Here is a 20,080-nt window from a genome sequence, read left to right on the forward strand (position 1 = left end):
ATAGTCGAGTGTGGCCTCTACTTGCTGTGGAATAGCAACTTCTTTGATTATTTGTGTAGTCACCTGTAGGTCAAGACTGGATGTGAGCTAATTTAACTCTCTCAAAGCAGAATATCTATAGCAGTACACTTAAATAATTTGTGTTGGGATACATAAATTCTTATTTTTCAAGCCTGCCAGAAGAAAAAAAAAAGTAAGTGGAAAGAGGATTTAAAAAGAAGGAAAACAAAATTAAGATTTTTAAGTTAATAGCTTTCTTTCACTCCTTCAAAAAAATTACGGCTTTACTCCAAACAGGCTTTTAATTCAGCCCACTCATAGATTGTGAATTTGGCCAAGGCTTGGCAGAGTCTCACACAACAGGCAAATATAACGTAAGTACATTTTTTTGAAAAGTGTATGCAAGAAACTTGCTAACACCCAAAGGACAGGGGTTTTGTTGATTTTTGGGGTTGTTTGCTTTTTAAAACTCCACAAGTTTTGTGTATTCTGAATTTCCTCCAGAAAAATTAATTGTGATGAAAACAGACTCCATGCTTTGGTTAGTGTGACAGGAGGTCTTTGAAATCTAGGTCTCACATTTCTCAGAATAAACTGGGACTGGCCCTCTGTCCTTTCTATGAAAGATTCCTGGTTTCCAAGACTAGATAATGTATTTGTACTGCCTACTGTTTCCTGTCTGGGTATGAATTTACTTAACTGGTTAAGGATACTCCATCATCTTGTGACTGGTTAAATACACTGGGGATTTGCTTTGAGAATCTAGAGGATTTTATACATGCAGGAGTGGTGATTTGTGGAATACTGTTTCCATCCCATCCCTTTGCTATCTTGACTACCTTTCACATTTCCATCTTACTGGCATCTGCCCTCCTGATAGCTTACTGATTTTCAGGAAAGTAGGGGAGATGATACAGACTAACCCTACAGATGGTGAAGAGCAGTTGCAGAAACAATACATGAGTCAGGCAGAGCACCTTCCAGCCTGTCAGAGAGCTGCCAGATCCCAACTTCCATTGTAGCAAAATCCACAGAAGGAACAGAACTGTGTTCTTTTCTAATTTAATCTGGTAAAATTGGGGTCTGAAGTGAGATTGTTAACAGTGGAGAAAACTCAACTCTTTGAACATTTATTCATCAGCATCACATCTATCAATATATCAGAAGAGAGAGAAAAGGGGAGTGGACGGGGGAAGATCCTGCATGGTAGATTGTTCTGCTCTGTGCCAAATGACCTGTTCTCCTTAAATAACTTTGCTCTATCAGTCCACTCTCTTTGTGTGTATTTGATAACTCTTAATATCATGGCCTTAGATTGGCAGTTACTTACCAAGCTACCTGACCAAGCTATTTCAAACTTCTAATGGCCTGATCAACTACTTGGATATTACATTGTCTTGGCTGGGATGTTTACGCTGTCTTGGAACCTCTTTCTGAAACTTAACCAACAATTTCTTTGGGCTGTCTTTCTTTAGAGAAAGCACTTTTAACAACTTACTCATGCAATATAGAGCAAGTGAACTGCATCTTTTGATAACAGGCCAACTTTATATGTTATTTATTAAGAAAAGATGAATTGTTATGCCTTACCAAAAAAGATTTTTTTACCAGCCTAGAAAGGCTCCATTTGAAGTCTTAATTTAAAGGAATCCGTTCCTTTGTGGTTTTTTACATATCATGACTGTCCAACTGAGAGTGTGACTGTCCAACTAAGAGTGACTGTCCAACTTCAGTCTCTTAGAAAGAAATTTATCATTCCAATTCTCTAGCAGGGTTATTTTAAAGTTTCACATTTATTGCAACTTTTGGTAGTATGTTAAAGGCTTTAAACAGTAAACTCACAAACCTCACCAACACATGCTTCAGATGGCATTTTCTTATCAGAGGATGGCATTACTGCTCTCCTAAGCAAATGGTCAAGAGTTGACTGCAGTGGATGCATATGAAAAACTAAAGATGCTTTGTAACTTGATGATGATTTTATAGGAATTGTGCTGTCCACCTTTATTCCATAACACTTTGTCCTGTCAGTGTGAGATGGGTCAGATTGGAGAAGGACCCTGGTAGTGTTTGGGGTCATTCTGACACATTTGTACTGAGCAGCACAGCATCAGGGATCACAGGGTGTAAGTAAACCTTCCAGCTGACCTAAGGATAAAAATGGTTGAAAATTATGGGCTTCTGTGCAATGGATATGCATGTTTGCCATGTGCAAATGTTTAAAATAAATGGGATTAAAAATGTGTGATTAAATATGTCAATACCATTCTGCATCTATCATGAACTCAGTGATTTTTCATTTTTTAATGTGTGTTACAACTGCAGCATGAGTAAGATTATTTTCTCATGGTTTCAGATAAAAATTTGGAAAGGAAAATATTGACATAGATGGCAAAATTATGATACATTTTTTGAAAAAAAAATAATTACAAGAGCTGAGAGAATTTACCTAGTTCAAGCTACAGAGTGTTACCTAGTTCAAACCACAGAGTGTACTGTTGTGTATGAACTAATACAAAATAGTTTACAGGAGAGATTAAAGAAGTATCAGTATTGTAAATTACAAGCAATAGCTTTTGCATGGCATTGTGTTCTAAATGTTTAGTTGATACTAATTTTTTTTTAGTTGATTTTAAATTTTTAGTTGATACTATGCCAACTGATTTTAGTGTAGAAATCTTCTGTAATAATTTATATTATTATTTTATTATTGACTAGGATCAAAGCATTTCGAACCCTCCAAGAAGCTCTCAAATGCAACTATGAGCACTGGCAGATATGGGAGAACTATCTTCTCACCAGTACAGACATTGGAGAGTTTTCAGAAGCAATTAAAGCTTATCACCGGCTCATGGACTTAAAAGAAAAGTACAAGGATACACAGGTGGGGAAATTTTCATATTTAGTCATCCTATATGTTCACTAATTTTTGTTCAGAGACAGAGATTGCTGACAGCTGCTGATAGCGGTATCAGTAAAGATAGTTCACGTGCCAATGATGTTATGTAGGCAAGTGATTTAAGTTTTGGAGATTTGGACTCTTAAGAATAAATATTTAAAATGAAACTGGACAAAAGTGAAAACCTTTGCATCCAGATTGCATCAGACTTTGTGAAAGCACACGCATGAGCCTTGCAGTTTCAAGACTTATTTTTATATAAAACACAGTGCATAATCCCATCTTTCCGTATGGTTCCTGCATATCTTGGTGTCAGAAATAGTATCAATTATTTAGAGAAAGGGAAGCTTTTCCCATGTGTTAGAAAATTCCACAAATGAGCCTTTGAAAATTAACTGAATGCATTACAGTCATAATATTGGTCCTTAATAACCAGAACAAAGAAAAATGAAAGAGGTATTTTGCTCATCTTTCACTGTAGTTCAGTTCAGTTAAATTTTGTGTGTGTAAATATATGCTCTAGACAAAATCCAGAGAACCTACCTTAACAGCCTCAGCTGGGATGCTGCCTTGCCTGAAACCAGGTCCAGATCCTAGCAGGGTTTTGCACACTCAGTGAAAATAGCAAGGTGAATCTGAAAGGCAAGCCAAAGAATCTCTCAAGGAGAGTAATAAAACACCTTCAAGAGCCTTTGCAAAATTAGCAGATCTGGTTGAAGAGCTTATGAGTGCTTAGTGAGATTCTGTAGTACCAGGGTAAGAGGAACCAGCTGCTGCTGCTCATGGATCCCACAAGTATGTTTTGTTTCTTGTCCCATAAAAAGAGAAAAAGTAGCTTTCCTGTGAATTTGAGTCCAGTGATGAGGAGAGAGAGAGCAGGTAGAATTAGGTAAAATTGTGGAAGCATCTCATTTGGTCATGGGGGGATAGGGATGTTAAATACTTTTTTCACATTACTTTTTAATAACAAACTCTACATGAGTGCAATGCTTATTACTAAGTAGTAAATAGTAAAGCCAGTCATGCACAGGATAACATTCTGTATTCAGGTTTGGTATAGCTAAACATTAAACATTAGCACTAAAGAGTGTAAATGGAAAACTGTGTTATATGTGGTAAGGATTAGTGTGTTTGGCAGCTAGAGTACTGTACTGGTGGGGCCAGTCGTGGAGCATCTTGTAGACAGTTGGCTTTTTTCAACTAATTTTTTTCTCAATTATGCTACTTAAAATAACATTTTTAGGAGTGGTCTACTGTATTATTTAAAACAGACTGACAGCTGACTAGGAGTAGAGGTTTCTACATATATTTGCCCATTTGAGATATTTTGAGATGATACAGATGCCTATTACTCTTATTTGTCAAATTTTATGCAATATATTTTATTAAAGGATTTGAGGATATTGCTTGTATTAAATTTCTATTTTTGTTGCCCAACTTTTTTCATCTTATTCTCATACAACTTTTAAAACTTTAACAGAAGTATATATGGTATCTTTCCTAAAGTCTTTTTGCATTTTAATTTTAACTTTGGCTTCTGATATGTGAAGTGTTTTATGGGTTCCATTGTAACTTCTAATAGAGTTGCATCAATTAGGAGGATTTTACTAGTTGCCAAGAAAAACCTCAGGGCCTGATTAGAGAATTTCAGGCTTGAAACAATTATCTTACAAGGAAGAGGAGAGTATTTTCATAGCAAAACAAAAAAGCAGATAAAAATAAAAGCTTCTGTGAAATTGTTTACAAAGTTCACCGTTAATTGGTAAGCCTCTCCTTTTTTCCAACTGGGCTGCTTGTAATAAGGATGATCTATAACCATCTTGTGCAATTGTGTTTTGACAGTGTGAAATCATGAGCATGAGTAAATGAAAACATACACCATTGTTTCCATTCAACATAGTATGATCTTCTCTCAGGTTATATTTAGTATTTGTAGTCATCATAGATTTTAGTCAATAGACTACTAAGCTACATGACATAATGGTGAGAAATAAGATAGGAATTAAAAAAAAAATATGCACAGGACTGGAAGAAACAAGTAGAGTCATGGATTCCAGTTCTTTGTGAAAACCAACTGCTTTTAGCAAAATCATTGCTGCAGAATATCCCTTGTGAGACTGAATGTATCGATTACAAGTGTGCAGTTGAATATACAATGTGAAATGCCCTTGATTTCTGTAGCTACATCACACTTTTTAATTTTATTTCAGAATAGCATGAAGTCATATTTTTATATCACTGATTTCTTCTAATAATAGTAAAGCATTCAGATTCCTATTGGTAATTTCTGTTAGGCCATTGTTGTCCTTTCTGCCAGTCTTCTGAGTACAGCACACAGGTTTGGGAAATTTTTCTTCTGTGCTATTGTAGTTATTTAACAGTGCCATCCCTGTGGCAAAAGTTCTGAGATCATGATATCATGAAGCTTGAAGATATGTATGCACAGATTCTACAGACAGAATTGGACAAGGAAGAAGTAAAGACCTCTTTATAAATGAGCAACAATGCAGCAAAAGATTACAGCAAAGGACAGTTTTAAAAGTCTCAGTTTGCTAGCATTGCGTATAAATGTTGAAAGCACACTTTCTTACCTTCTCTCCTTACTGGTTCTTAAATTTTTTCACATTTCCATGTATCTTTTAATGTTCACAAAGCTGAGAAATATATCTGGAAAACCTTCAATATATCTGTTATGTAATAAAATAGAAAGTTTAACTGAATTATCTGTAGTTTCCACTAGTAAATCAGTCACTAAAAAGTACCCAAGGAGAAAGCCTTACCTATTATAATCATCAGTTTGGTCTCTGAATTATTGGTATGAGCGAGTAAATGTACCTGGAATGTTTCTGCAATTCCTGATTATACTAATTTCCATCACATGTGTGCTTATGGAGGCAGTCAACCTTTTTTACTTGAAGTGTTGCAGTCTTGTGAATGACAATATTATTTTGTGGTTGGAAAAACTGTTTCAATACAGTATTTCAGAAACCATATCTTCATTATGTGCTGTCAAAGATTATGAATACAGAAGTAGGGACAAAGGATTCCACTTTGCAATTCTGTGCTATTGAGATTCTAGCAAAGTTTTTCTTGTACCCTTTCCATCAAGTAACATCCTCATTTCAGCAGTTCATGTTGCCAAACCATTTCTAAGTAAAGGTCACAAGAGCATGTTCCAAGGGAATTTTGAAAAGTGAGGGTAGGAATTAATTTCTGGAGCTCTACTTCATTTAAGTAGCTCACTAATGACAATTGTCTTTATTATAAAATCCTTAGTTTGGAAGGGGAATAGGGAGAGCTCACAGAAAATTTGTCATTTTGGATCTGTTATCTGAGGGTTCTCATCTTTCCTGAGCACTGTCAAGTTTGATTAGTATTAGTGAAGCATCTGAAAATGGGTTTGACCAAGAGAATTTTTATGTGAAAGGAGTTGTTTGGAGAACATTTGTGAAATGAGAGTGACTGATGAAAATCGCTGTATTTATAAATTACTTGGTTTATTTCTAAGGTTTTTTCTCACAGTGTCTTTTGTTCAGTTTGTAGTAAACACATTGTTTGCAAAAGCAAAGGAGGAGGAGGAGGAGGAATGCAGATGGTGTGATGTCATACTAAACATGAACTCTCTGGTCATATGGAGCCCAGCTCATTAAAAGAGGCATGAAGAAAAACAACCAACCAACCAAAAAAATCCTCTACTGCTTGTTTGGGATCTTGGGCCAACAGAGCATTGCTGTAGTAGTTTAGTGTGTATGACAGTTTAAAATCTCTCAAAGATAGAAATTTTAAGATTTATGGCAACCTAAAATGCAAAGCTCTGCTACACTGCTAATGCTTTTGGGTGATTAGTACAATTCACTTGCAGTTTGAAATAACTTTATTTAACAAGTGTGGACAAGCAAGCATTAATGATTCATTACTGTTTAATGGACCCTTTAATCTGGGTCTTGACACTAGTTTCATTTTAACTGCTGTAGTGCCAAAGCTTACATGATGGGTTACAAAAAAAGGAAATGGATTATTGTGGTAGAAGTGTAAGCAAAGTCAAGACTCTGTGGAAAAAAAAAGCTTTAAAACTTTTGATGATTATCTTATGATATTCACATTAACTAAAATTTGGACTTCGATTAACAGTTTTGTTAAACTGAAAAATTGGTTAGGATGTCATACATCGGTGTGTGAATCCTCCGGACCAGTTCTAGTTCCTTGTCAAAAGAGAACATAGTTTAGTGTTTTTCTTGCACCTATGTTTTTTTATTACAGTGCTTTAGTAATGGAAATATCAACACTTGCTAATGTTTTTCTAGCAACTAACATAGAAGACCTGTTTAACAATGGGATTTAGTGCTTTATATTCCCAATTATGAATATAAATGAATTTCAGAACTTTTGGTCTATTAATAGTTGATCATATTTTCTGTTACCTTAAGTGACTTTTAAGAGATCTTGAAGGAACTGCTTCAAGTTTGTCATATCATAAGGAATATGAGCAACTGCTGGGGTTTTGGGGGACAAGAGGGGAGCTGTTTAATTAATGTTCAGATGATACTGTGATACCATTAGTTCTGAAAAGGTACCAGGTAGATGTATATTTGTTTTCACTCCTTGTATTACTTTGATTTATTTAATATAATTATCAGCCATTTTGATTGATTTGGGTTGCTCTGCCAAGAATTTTCTGTATCTGGTAAAACTCATTATTTTTTGGGATGCATTGTAATTGAGTCATTCTGTGGAAGAAAAGTTCTTTTAGGAAAGTGACATATCACAAGTGCTAAACTGCGTGTGTTTTTTATTCTGAGTGTGATATACTTTGATACTGTCATAATTTTTGCATTACTTTCTGCTAGTGAACTGCATTGTGATTTGTGAGGCATTTTTGTAGGGTTTGCAGCTATTCACAGGTCATCTTTGAAGTTAGTTTTATTACTATCTTGATATTAATACTGCTGTGTGTGAGATCTCATTGTCTTAGTGTCACGTGGACAAAAATGTTGAAGCGTTAAAGTTGCCCAATGACAGGCTCACAAGTGAGGAAGTACCAGCATGAAGGTGTTTGTGCAGCTCTTACTGGCCTATCTCAAATGCAAGCCTGATGAAACTTCCATTATGTTTTCATCCTTATTTCTTCCCCAGTCTCTGTGTCTCCTCCAGTGCACAGGACAGATATTACTCACTTGATAAGCCACAGCTTTTCTGGGGTTTATTTTCTTCTAATTCATCACATGATCTGCGGCCTTGATTTAAGTTTGCTGTTTCTTATTTTGCTGAGGAGGAACTGAGGCAAAGTGACACTCTTTTCTAGTTTTCTTTGTCCAGTTTGGGACAAAAAGACTGGTATGATGTTGCAATCCTTATTTCTTCCCCAGTCTCTGTGTCTCCTCCAGTGCACAGGACAGATATTACTCACTTGATAAGCCACAGCTTTTCTGGGGTTTATTTTCTTCTAATTCATCACATGATCTACGGCCTTGATTTAAGTTTGCTGTTTCTTATTTTGCTGAGGAGGAACTGAGGCGAAGTGGCACTCTTTTCTAGTTTTCTTTGTCCATTTTGCGACAAAAGACTGGTATGATGTTGCTGTTTTTTACATGCAAAACCAAGCTCCCACCAGCAGCTGCACGTGCTCAGCATTTCTGCAGGTCACATCCCATGATTCAAAAAGTATGGCCACTAACGAGTATTTGTAGAAAAGTTTGATGGAACTGATTTGACTAGTAATTCACCAAGAGGGCATTAAAAACAGAGATTCCCAAGGAGGTATTCCATCGCCTTCCAGTTTCCATCTTATCCACTGTACCTCTTTCACTTTCTGCAGGTTGTTAAATAGAGGTCCTGTAGAAAACAGTGTCTTCCATTACCTGAATTAATTTGGCTCAGCCTGTTTACTGAACTTTTTATAACTGTATTAGAAGGGGAAAATATCTATAAGATATTTTCTGCCTCAGTTTCCTTTACCCAAATTTCTGTCTTATATTTTTGGCCTCTTCACCTGCACCAACATAGAATCGTATAGATGAGGTTTAAATCATTTGAATTACTCCATGTATTTCTTAGTAAATTCTGTACTGGCCATATGGCATAATCATTAATAGAGACCAAATATTACAGATAACATTATATATACTGATGTTGATTTGAGTTGAAATAACAAGTCTCTCCTGCTGCTTTTTTAAGGTGTTGGCTATTCTGGTCAGGGCAGTAGTGGATGGTCTGGCAGATCGTGCTGGAGAGGTATCAAGTGGAATGAAGGGGAAACTGCAAGAGCTCTTGGGCAGAGTCACTTCACGAGTGACAAATGATGGGGCAATCTGGAGACTTTATGCCCAACTTTATGGAAATGGAGAGAATGGTAGTAGTGAAGATATTGAGAAGGTAAGAACTATAGTGATGTAGTAGAACATGCTCTTGTTCCAGACCTGTTTTGCTTTAGTGTTTTTATAAGTACATTGTCTTTCCTTCATATTCCTACTACACATGTTTTTGTTACACACAACAGGAGCAAGATGTTTTACATCCGTTTTCTTGGACTTGAAAAGAAAAATCTCTTTTTTTACCAGTGTTTCATTTCAAAACATCCTATCACAGCATGTGTGTATTGTCCTGAATTTGTATTCTGAAACTTTTCTTGGCAACAGTCTAATGTCTATAATCAAATGGTGGTGTGGGTTTTGGCTTTTTTTTAATTGAAACATTTGATTCAGAAGATAGGATATTGCAGCTTCTGGGAAAAAAAAGCATCTTAAAGGCATGATCCAGTAGCGGCATAAGCCATCTGTGTTCTTTGTAATCACTAAGGGAAAATGCACTTAAAATAACCTATACCACAATTAGAGTACCCAGAGTAGAATTTTTTTGTCCTTATTTAGCTTAAAATGGAATTAAATAATGATATTTAATCCTTAGTCTGTTGAACCATTGGTTTCTTTTTACCCATCACTGTTTTTGCTGTGTTAACTTCCATTTCTTGTCCTTATCACTTCCCAAGGAATTAGGTTGATTGCATTTCCAGAATAACCACTCTGCGCTGCTAGAAGTGTTTACTTTGTTGTGCGCTGGAGTGTGCTTTGCATTTGATATTAAATTTCAAAAAGTTCAAATAGCCTTGCACAGTTCAAAAATAATTAAGGGTCATCAGGTCTTCACTGAAGTTGAAAATACACAAGGTCAGCATTCAGTATATGTTCACCAATGGGTTATGCATTTGGCCTGGGCAAAAAATGCCTCTCTGGAGGATTGCTTAATAGCAAGCAAGGAAGATGGTTAGGCCTACGAATTGTATTCTGTGGGCTTAAATTTACAATCATTTGTGCCTTGCTCATTGTCTCTTCATGCTCTGCCCTGTGAAGAGCCTTGTTTAGTCATTGTTGGTGTCTATTATGCCTCAAATTCCTCCCTTTTGTCGTCTCTATTTTTCTTTACAGCCGAACAGTAAAAGGGATTTGGCCTATTTAGAATGCAGAAATACAGACAGTGCAATATCCTGTAATATATCCTCAAATTCTTACTCAGACATGCAAAGCAGCAGAGGCCCTGTCTATACTATGAATGTAATCATTTCAGAATCTGGTTACATCACAGTATTTTTAACTAACCCAGTTAAAAACATGGTTTCAATTTGTAGAGTAGACAGTACCTTAACTGTGTTTCTTAATCGGGCTGGTTGTGGAACACACAGTCTAGCTTGCCTGCAAGATGGAATGATGTTTATAAATACTTAAGGTATGCTTACACGTGTGTCCAAATATCCTGGTATGACAGTACCACAGATCCAGATCATAAAAGAGCAAAACTGCCTAAAGCCACAGCATATATTAATTTACAGTGTAAAAATTAATTTGCAATACACCAAATAATTACTGATTTCTGATATCATATTATGAAGTAAAAATGATAAAGCCAGTATTTATTAGCTTTACTGCCACAGGCACCATCATGGGTCAGTCAGATATTCAGTGAATATAACTGTATCTGTAGAAGAATTCTAGATACATAGTCAGCCACATTTATTAGGCAAAAGGTCAATGAATTCTAAAAGGGCATTATTTACTATACTGTGGTATCAAAGGACAAAGAGATGGGAACAAACCTTTAAATGTGTCATGCACCTCCTTACAAATGTAGGGTTTGCCCTTTACTCCATACCTTTCCTTATTTAGTTCAGGTTTAATTATATTTAATTATATTACATAGTTTAATTATATTTAACCAATTTTGTTCCTAACATTGAATTTGAAATTTGTTTTTGAAATTTGAATTTGAATATGTTGCTATTGTAAAAGAGTGTCTTGGTTGCTGGGGGTTTTTACTTATCTGTTCTGCTGATACATCTGATGCCACATGAATCACTACGGTCTACAGTGATAATTCACAGCAGTGCTTTGTAAATGGAATCAAAGTCAGGCAAGGTTTGCAAGTTAGGAGTGTAAAATTACTGAAATGTTGAGTTTGTGGTTCTGTTTTGGGAGTTTTTTTCTTTAGCTTAGCATATGTTTATTTGCACACTTCAATATATCTGAACTGCCACCTCATTCAGTGCTTCTTTCTTCCCTACACTGGATGCAGTCCAGTCCACACCTTTCCCACTCAGGAATCTTTCCAGCCTTCAAGCTTCCTGCTGATCCATCCCAGGCTATGAATCCCTTCTGTTCCTTGAACTTTCCCCAGCTCATAACTGTTGCCTTTCAGGATAAATCCAGGTTCCAGAAGTGCAAATAAACAGCCCACAAGACTTAGAATTCCTTCCCCTCCTTGACATCTGTCAGCAAACTCCCCCCTCATTTGCTGCTCTGACTCAGACACATGAAGACTGAAATCAGACTGCTGTAAAAACTGTTGTTCCTTCTCTTGGAAATTCTTGCCTCTGCTTGCCAGAACTACTACCAGTTATAACCTAGGTTATTATGAAAAAAAAAAAAAGTAATTCACTCTGGATTGACTTAATGTGCCTTTATTGCCATTTAAAGCAGCATGAGCAGTTCAGTCATCTGTGTCATTGTGATTGGAACTCTGGTGAGAGAGAGAAGGTGGAAACTTCTGGGGTGACAACCCTCACAATCAGAAATCTACTGTGCTGATGTATATGTTCCACACTGAAACTTTTTTTATTATTTCATATTATACTTAAACTCTTTAAAAAGGTAACTGGAGAGTTGTCATTGAACTAAGCCAGGTAACTTCTGGCATGTATTTGCTTCATGTTTTTGATGCTGTAAAAAGAAAATAAAATTCAAAAGCAAAAATCAATTTCTTCTGCTATTTTTTTTTTTTCACCTTAATGGGGCCCTCCTTTCATATTGTTTACATTTTTTTTTCCTGTTCACACTGAGAACCAGAGCAGTATGGCAACTAATAGCTACATCTATAAAATGCATATTTCCCCAAGATTACATATACAGAAAGAAAGCTTTGAAGTATTCACTTATAATATTTTAGATATGAATTTGCTGTTTGAAGTGTGAATGCAAGTATTTTTCTGTTTTTCATGTGCATTTAATTATGATGACTTGGCAAACATGGGTCACATCCATCAGTCTAGACAGAATTTTAGAAGATAAAAATTAGACACATGTTACTTTATATGCTTCTCATACTTGAGCTGCAGTATTGGTGAAGAACATCTGTGTTGCAGCTGGTGCTTACTGCTGCAGAGGACACTACTCCAATTCACAGGAAATCAGATATAGTAAAGATAGATTCATTTTCTGGATTCACCACTAATTTTGTAGATAGTTAAAACTAATTTAGTTTCCTAGTTGATTTTCTGACATACTAATAATTTTTTTTTCCTCCTTTCAGTCACTGCAGTTTCTCACTAAGGCACATAAATGTGAAATTCAATCAAGTGATTGGGAGAAAGATGTTTCTTCTTTTAAGGAAGTGGTGAAAGGAGCCATAGAGATTGCACATGGTATGTTCTCCCTTTTATTTTTCATGAAGAATGTAACAAATATTTATTAAGCTTAGTGGCAAAATAATACTCTACCTATTGTATTTATTTCTACTACTAGGAGTCCTGTAACAGAGAGTATCATCCTGATACTGCATACAAAAATATACTTGGAATGAGGCAGAAATTGTGTAGGGTGAGTCAGTAAACATATGACTGGTAAATATGGAATCAGTTAATTTCATGATCTAGCAACTTCATAAAGCAAGTGAAAATGCATCTGCATTTCATCTCAGTCCTCAGATCATCACATAAATTGTTTGATTGAGTATTCTAGTCAGGAAGTGAATGAAACTTACTAAGATTATTCCCTGTTCTGTGATACTTATGTTTAAGAAGGATACAGATAACCTGTTGTGTTTAGAGTTATCTTCTCAAAATTACTTGTCTTGTTTTTTTTTACTTTTTGGTTTTTTGAGGGGGATGTGACATTTAAAATTTTCTGTGGAGGATATCAAGATCTTTAATTAACTGTTTTTGTTTAAAGATTATTGCTAGAGTGGTAATGCTTTTTTGTTTTGGGGTCTTTCTGTGTTTGGATTCTAGTGGCTATAAAATGCAGCAAGAACAAATCTAATCATCAGGAAGCTTTGCAGATACTTTCTTCAGCTCGACTCAACTTACGTGGCTTGTCATCCAAGGCAAAGGTAGGAATGTTTGAAAGGTAGGAATTTTTGTTTGAAAGCTAAGAATCTTTGTTCTGTTGCCAGAATTTCTCTGTTTTGGATCAATTATAGATCAAATAATACCTGCCTGTCACAGTGCATCATCAGGTGGTGTTCATCTCCATGCTGTTGAGGATTCCAGTTTTAAGTAAACTTTTATTTCCCTTCTTCCTGCTAGGCTTTGATTGCAATGCTAGTCTAAGGGACAGTATTGACATTTTAGAGTAAGGTAGAACTTTACTTAAAATGTTGGGCAAACAGATTTGAATGTTTGAAAGCAATCAGTCATTTTGAAGACCTGTTTTTAATGTGAGTAGTCATGGGATAAACTGGGCATTCTCAGAAAAAATGTATCTAAACCTGCAGAAAAGACCCAGATGTGTCAAGATTGCTTTGCATCACTTGGAGTGTTTTAAGAAGAGTTACTTATTATAAGACAGAACTAATTTTTAATCTGGTTTTTGTGGATACCCTACCAATTCAGATATTAATTACTTGAAAAAGTCATCGTATTTGAATCATGCTTTTTTCTGTTAAAATACACATCTTGTCTTAAAGAGGGATTCTTCCTGCCTGTGGAGTTAGCAACTGTGAATCTCAGAGGTGAAGTTTTATGATGTGTGCTTGTGTTACAAAGTGTTGATTTCTCATCAGTGGGCTAAGCTTGGCTCATTTTCTCTTAAGTCCTTTAATTTTAAGGATAAAAGTCTAGGAGAGTTGCATAAGCAAACACAAGCTGGATCTGTAACTCAGGTTTCAGATACAGGCATAGGTAAGACTTTCAAATGTGTTGAAAAAAGAGACAACATATCTTTTGTTGTTACTCACAAAATACGATGGTGTTTTCTTTAAAAAAGGTGCATAGACAGAGTATTACTGTAGAGAAAGCACTAAATGACATAAATTTTTTATATGAATACAAGTACAGGTAGTTCATATTATGAAAGATCATGAATTATCTGAAAGATTAAGAGTGTATGAGTCTAGTAAATTCTGTTTTAAGTTCCAAAAGCACTTATTAAATTAACACCTGTATTATTGGCGGCTAATGGTTCTATGGTACTTCTGAGAAAACTGTCATATTAGAGATGAAGCATTTTATGTCAACTCACTAGTTTTGCATCCCTTCCAAGATGTCATCTTACTTTGAATTTCAAGTCATATTGAATGTTCAAAGTATGTTGTAGTTTAAAAACTCACTCATCTTCTGTCAGATCCTATGCACAAACAGTTTAGCACTCTTTATGCCTGTCCAAGCTTGACTGCATCTCATTTTGCTGCCCTGTGAGTCAATATTAGTGTGGGTTTTTTTTTTTTTTCATTTTTTATTTCAGCTGAAAAAAGCACTTTAAAAATGTGCTAAGAGCAGACTCACTAGTTAATATTTCAGGAGGAATAAAAGAACCGTGAAAATAACTGATAAAAGATAAAATTCCAAAATGTTGTAGTCAGGACATGCAATTGGAACAAATCAGTAAAACAGGTGAAACAATGTCACTGCTTCCAGGATCTCTGTCCCTTGGTGTTTGAGCTCCTGTGTTGTGCCAGACTCACGAAGCACCCACAGTCTTCAACCAAAGGCTGCAGATCAGAAATGTGCTGCTACTGGGCTCTTTTCTGGGTAGTCACATGCTGTGGCAAATAGCACAGTGGGCACTCTTCTGGTCCTTGTCCCAATGCATCATTTGGATCTGACATCATTTGTAAATGCATAAAATGTGAGCACTGTTTTGGGGAAACATGGGGCACAAAGCCCAAAGAATGATGGTGCTTGAAAGTCCCCCAGGCTGTCTCTAGCTGAATAGATTTCTCTAACTGTGTAGAGAAAAAAAAAAAAAAACAACTTAAAATGAGAAAATAATTATACCATCCTGATTTATTTACCTGTCTTACCAGAAAGAACCAAATCTTTCTGTCACACTTCCAGTGTGAGGTTTTTGGGCTGAAAGTCAAAGAAGTTTCTGTAGTTGTAGTATGAATATGTTCCTATTTTTGTGTATGATGTTTCTTATTTCAGTGACAACATTGTTTTAAGGCACAATGAATACCTTAGTTCAAGTCTTTTAAGTACATTTTTGTTTATATACATATCTGTATTATCCTGTTATGTTTTGATGATATACTGATGTACAGATGTACTCCAGAGCAACTTTTGTTTTCTCAGTTTGTTTTTGTCTCTAAATGTAGGCTTTGTGATTGTATCAAATGAAGTGTGGATCACTCTCCCTTTACATAATGAAGGGAAAACATATGTTGGGGTGTCCCCCCTGCCCCATATTTCTGTGTAGTGGTTCCAAAAGTTCCAATAACCTTTATAGCCTCAATATTAAATAGATGAAGATTATGATTGCTCATGAGTTAGCTGCTTTTTTTTTTTTTTGTTTCTATTAACATCTTAAGGTCTTTAAGAGCACTTTTTTTTATTGGGCTTGGTTTTTTTTTTTTTTTTTGTTTCTATTAATGTCTTAAGGTCTTTAAGAGCACCTTATTATTCTGTAGTGTTTTGTTTTCTCTGGTATAACTAGTTACACACAGGTGAATGTCTCCACCCATGCATGTCTTGACATCAAATGTGAAAAAATATTTATTTGAGGTTTTGAAGAAAATGAAACAACAGAATATGACACTGGGGAAAATGGTCATTAAAACTCACAACTAGTTTATCAGCAGGTGGGCTTACAAACTGCAGTGACAGAATGTGAGATGCTCTTCTAATTTGAGTTTCATGAAAAAGTCTTTTACTTTCAATGGAATCAGGAGTCAGCATAGGCAGTGAGGTCAGAGCAGAAACCCCACACCCACAGGAGGATTTGACCCTTTTGGCACAATATCAGGTGTGTGGCACAGATTTCAGGTCTATATGCAGGATACGTGTCTATATGTGTGTGTGTGTATAACTTCTGTTTATTAACCACAAAATGGCCTTTCTTTGAGAGAGGTACCACCATAGTTTACAAAATTATGAAAAGCAGTATACAGATTATGAGCTTCCTGTGTTTTGTCTCTCCCCTGAAAGAGAAACTGTATGTATCTTTTAAAGGTATTTATTTATAAAGTACTTACAAATATTTCTTTTTGTTATGCAGCAACTTTTCACAGATGTAACAAGTAATGAGGTTCACAGTGAGATAGCTGATGAGGTGACAGCTATGGACAACATGATTGAAGAACTTCAGGGGCTGAGCAACCAGCTGAGAGACCAGTGCTGATGTATGGACCAAATTTTGAGATGGGATGATGATAATGACATGTTTCTTTTGCCACCACTTTTGCTGATGAAATGGTAACAATTCTCAGGCAACAACACCCTCAATAAACACATTTGTGTACAGTGCTGTTCATGTGGTCAGCTTTTTTCAAAGTTCCAGCTGCCTTTTAAGATTCTTTCTTACCTGGTCCCACTGTCTTACATGCATGTTTTGGTTCTTCAGTCCCAGATTTCCTGGAAGAGAGCTGCTGATGTTTGTAAGGTGATTATGGAGGATTAGTTCTGCCTGCTTCATCCACCTTGGTGCTGGGATACTGGAGAATGCCCAACCCAGGGGGGGAGCAGGGGAGGTGCTGGTTCTGGAGGAGATGAAGAAGCAAGCAGCAGAGGTGGGAGCTGAGCCCAGCCAATTTCCCATTTTAATTCAGTGTTAATTGCTTACAGGGTGGGAGGTGGGGTCCTGAGAGCAAGAATTTAATCTTTTTTATTCTTCAGGTAATACAGTTTAAAGTAGAAGGCTGTTTGTTGCATTAGGATTAGCAAACAGTTATTACTTAAAGCAGCATTGGTTTTTTCAGTACACATAACTTGTATCCTGTGGGCAGTATACTGGTACTTCATTTGGGCCTTTTATAGACAGGGGGATTTCCCCCACTGAGGCAGCAATAAAACTGCATTCTAATCTGAAATACTTATTTCTGACTTACATAGACTGAAGTGTCTTATTTTCATCTAGACTATTTTGCATGGTTTCATTTTTCAGCATCTTTGCTACTGCTCTTCTTAAAATAGGATCTTTTTCAGGGTTTTCTAGAAACTTGTGTGAAATAATTCCCTCACATAGATGGTTTTGGCTTGCTCCTCCCTATGAGAATGGTGTGATTATCTATATTCTGGCTTTGTACTGTCTATGGTATGATCTGTTGCTGAATGGTAAGAATTGTGTCCCTGAAAAGAAAGCCAGAAGGTACAAGTAAACCAAACAGTTACTTTGATTTGAAGCCGCAGAGCATGCATGTTATTTTGGTGCATGAAGGGGTAAACCATCTTGACACAATTGTAAAGCTGCACATCTTTGTAAGGCTTCTTAGAATGGAGAATTAATTATTTGCTGACAGTATTTAAACATGTGGTTCCCACAGAAACTGCCATCTTAGTAATGCTAGTGAAGGACAGCTGGCTCCAAAACACTTCTTTGTTGAAATTACCCAGAAAGAGAGGAGACATTATAAGTTTTTACAGAGGAAATTTGCTTTAGCTGCTTCCATTTTGCTTGTACATGTAATGAGGAGTCCACCTGACTAAAAAAAAGGCTGAGAGTTTTGTGACAGACTAGCACCACTACCAGCTTTTTGATATGTCATGTTTTGATGTGACTTAACCTTATTCACTAAGGAAAAGAAAGTATCTTTGAAATTCTTATTTTGTTCCCGGCACTAAGTGTTTTAGGAAGAAAGGGTTTAGATATCGAATAATTCAGTGGCAGAAAAATCTTCCATTTTTGTAGTAATCTTATGGCAAATTTTAAACCAGAATTATATCCCATGATTAGCTTGAAAACATGAGATTTGAATTCTGTTGTCTTGATTTAAAAGTCAATAATTCTATTGAGTCTACCTGAGACACTTTTGTAGCTTCAGTTTGGCAGTGCAGAACATGAAGCCAGATTCTTTTTTGTGTGATGGTTTCTGCCTGCCATTTAAAAAAGATAGATGGGAAGCTAACACTTCATGTGGGATATTAGAAGAGTCGGTGAAAAAGCCTTCAAGTCCTTTTCCCTTTGATTTTATTATTTTGAAAATTCTTCCTGTTTCTTTGCCTGAGGTGGTCAAGTGAAAAAGTCATTCTGCTCTTTCAGTGTCTCTTCCTTAAAGTGCTTCACATGTTTTCTCAGCACAGATCTTTTCCCCATTTGTGCCTCCTTTAGTAGATGCGTGGAATGCAAGCAGCTTTGTCTTTCACCTAATACAGGGAAAGCCTGGTGACAGCAAACAGGGTGTTCCTGTAGAGGGGGATGACTGGTGTTGTGCCAGCACATCAGTTTTCCTGTCACAATTAATGTAGTAGAGAGGAGATGCCTGCACAGACATAAATACACAACTGAAATATGTACAGACAATATACATGGTGTGAAAGATGACAAGGCGGGAGCTGACTCATCATTAAAGAGTCTGGCTTTTCAGAGCAGATGATGCCAGAAGACCTCAGCCACTTTATCCATGAGACTGAACACCTGATGTAAATCTCTCTACCAGGTATGTACTTGCTACCTCTTCCTGTGTATTGGTGGTGTTTTCATCTTCCTCAGGTACAAGGTGGGCCCATACTGTTTCTTTGGACATCACAGGCCTTTTAAAACTTTCCAGACAGAAAAACTACGTCAGTTTTGTGTGGTACTGATTTTCTGTGTTCATGCCAGCAGTATTTGGTTCAGAATAGCTTTAGGAGACTATTGTCATGAAGACAATGTCTCTATAAAAGCTCTGGCTGTCAAAAAAAAAAAAAAAAAATCTGGCTAGTATTGAAAGAGGAAGAATAATTTCCTAAACAGACTTCAGACTTTTCAGCTCTCCATCTTATGGGGAGCATCTGTCTTCTTGGATCACTCTCATGGCAGCTACAGAATCCTTGAGAGTTTAGCAGAACTGTCAGTCCTTTCCTGATACAGTTGTCACATCTGCAAATACCTCTGGTAACCCCTCTGTTATTTTCAAAGCTCTATGTACAGCACATGTACCTATTATTAATTAGTGTAGCATGGACTCAATTAAGAAGTAAGATGCAGGTATGGCTTACAGTTTGCAGTAGAACATTGGGTACTTTCCTATCTTTTTTGTCTTTCTAACTTCAGAAGTGTTGGGGTTTCCCCCTTTTTATGTCTGTCTGCCATTAATGTGGTGTGACAGGGAGGTAAAACAGATGAGTCTAGATCTTTTGACCCAGACAGGGAAAGCAACTGTCTCAGAGTTTGGAACATGAGTATAAGCCAGGAAGTATGATGTATGAAAAAAGAATTAATTTCTGTGGTCTAAAAGGGTTTGTTATTGTGTCTTTGACCTAATATGGTTCAACACATGATGTATTTTCAACCCCTGGTGGCTATAACCTAGGGAAGGTCTTCTGATTCACCCAAAGGGCTGTGTCAGGCTGGGTGTGTACTAGAAGTTTTTTTGGTGTTGGGACATTACTCATGAGCTGCAGTGAGTGTTCCTCGGGCTGGTGGGGCCACACTGACTCAGGCAGGTCACCCCAAGTACAGGCCAGTAAATGTTGTGTTCCATGTCACATTGTCCCTGGTGTTCTTCCACCGTGCTGACTGGTGCATTCAGAAAGGCAGGCAGCTCTCATCCCATCCTTCATGT

General features: G+C 36.5%; 1 protein-coding gene across 1 annotated transcript in view; it reads left to right on the plus strand.

Moving 5' to 3' along the window:
• Window positions 1-16,841, plus strand: part of TTC27 (tetratricopeptide repeat domain 27) — a 113,994-nt gene extending 97,153 nt beyond the window's left edge. The window contains exons 16-20 of the mRNA XM_041477271.1: window positions 2,719-2,884; window positions 9,074-9,271; window positions 12,695-12,806; window positions 13,392-13,492; window positions 16,597-16,841. Of these exons, the coding sequence (XP_041333205.1) occupies window positions 2,719-2,884; window positions 9,074-9,271; window positions 12,695-12,806; window positions 13,392-13,492; window positions 16,597-16,719 (700 nt within the window). The 3' untranslated portion in view covers window positions 16,720-16,841. The remainder of the gene's footprint in view (window positions 1-2,718; window positions 2,885-9,073; window positions 9,272-12,694; window positions 12,807-13,391; window positions 13,493-16,596) is intronic.
• The last annotated feature ends 3,239 nt before the right edge of the window (window positions 16,842-20,080 follow it).

The sequence above is a fragment of the Pyrgilauda ruficollis genome, unplaced genomic scaffold (genome assembly GCF_017590135.1).
Source record: "Pyrgilauda ruficollis isolate IOZ18807 unplaced genomic scaffold, ASM1759013v1 scaffold4, whole genome shotgun sequence".
NCBI lineage: Eukaryota > Metazoa > Chordata > Aves > Passeriformes > Passeridae > Pyrgilauda > Pyrgilauda ruficollis.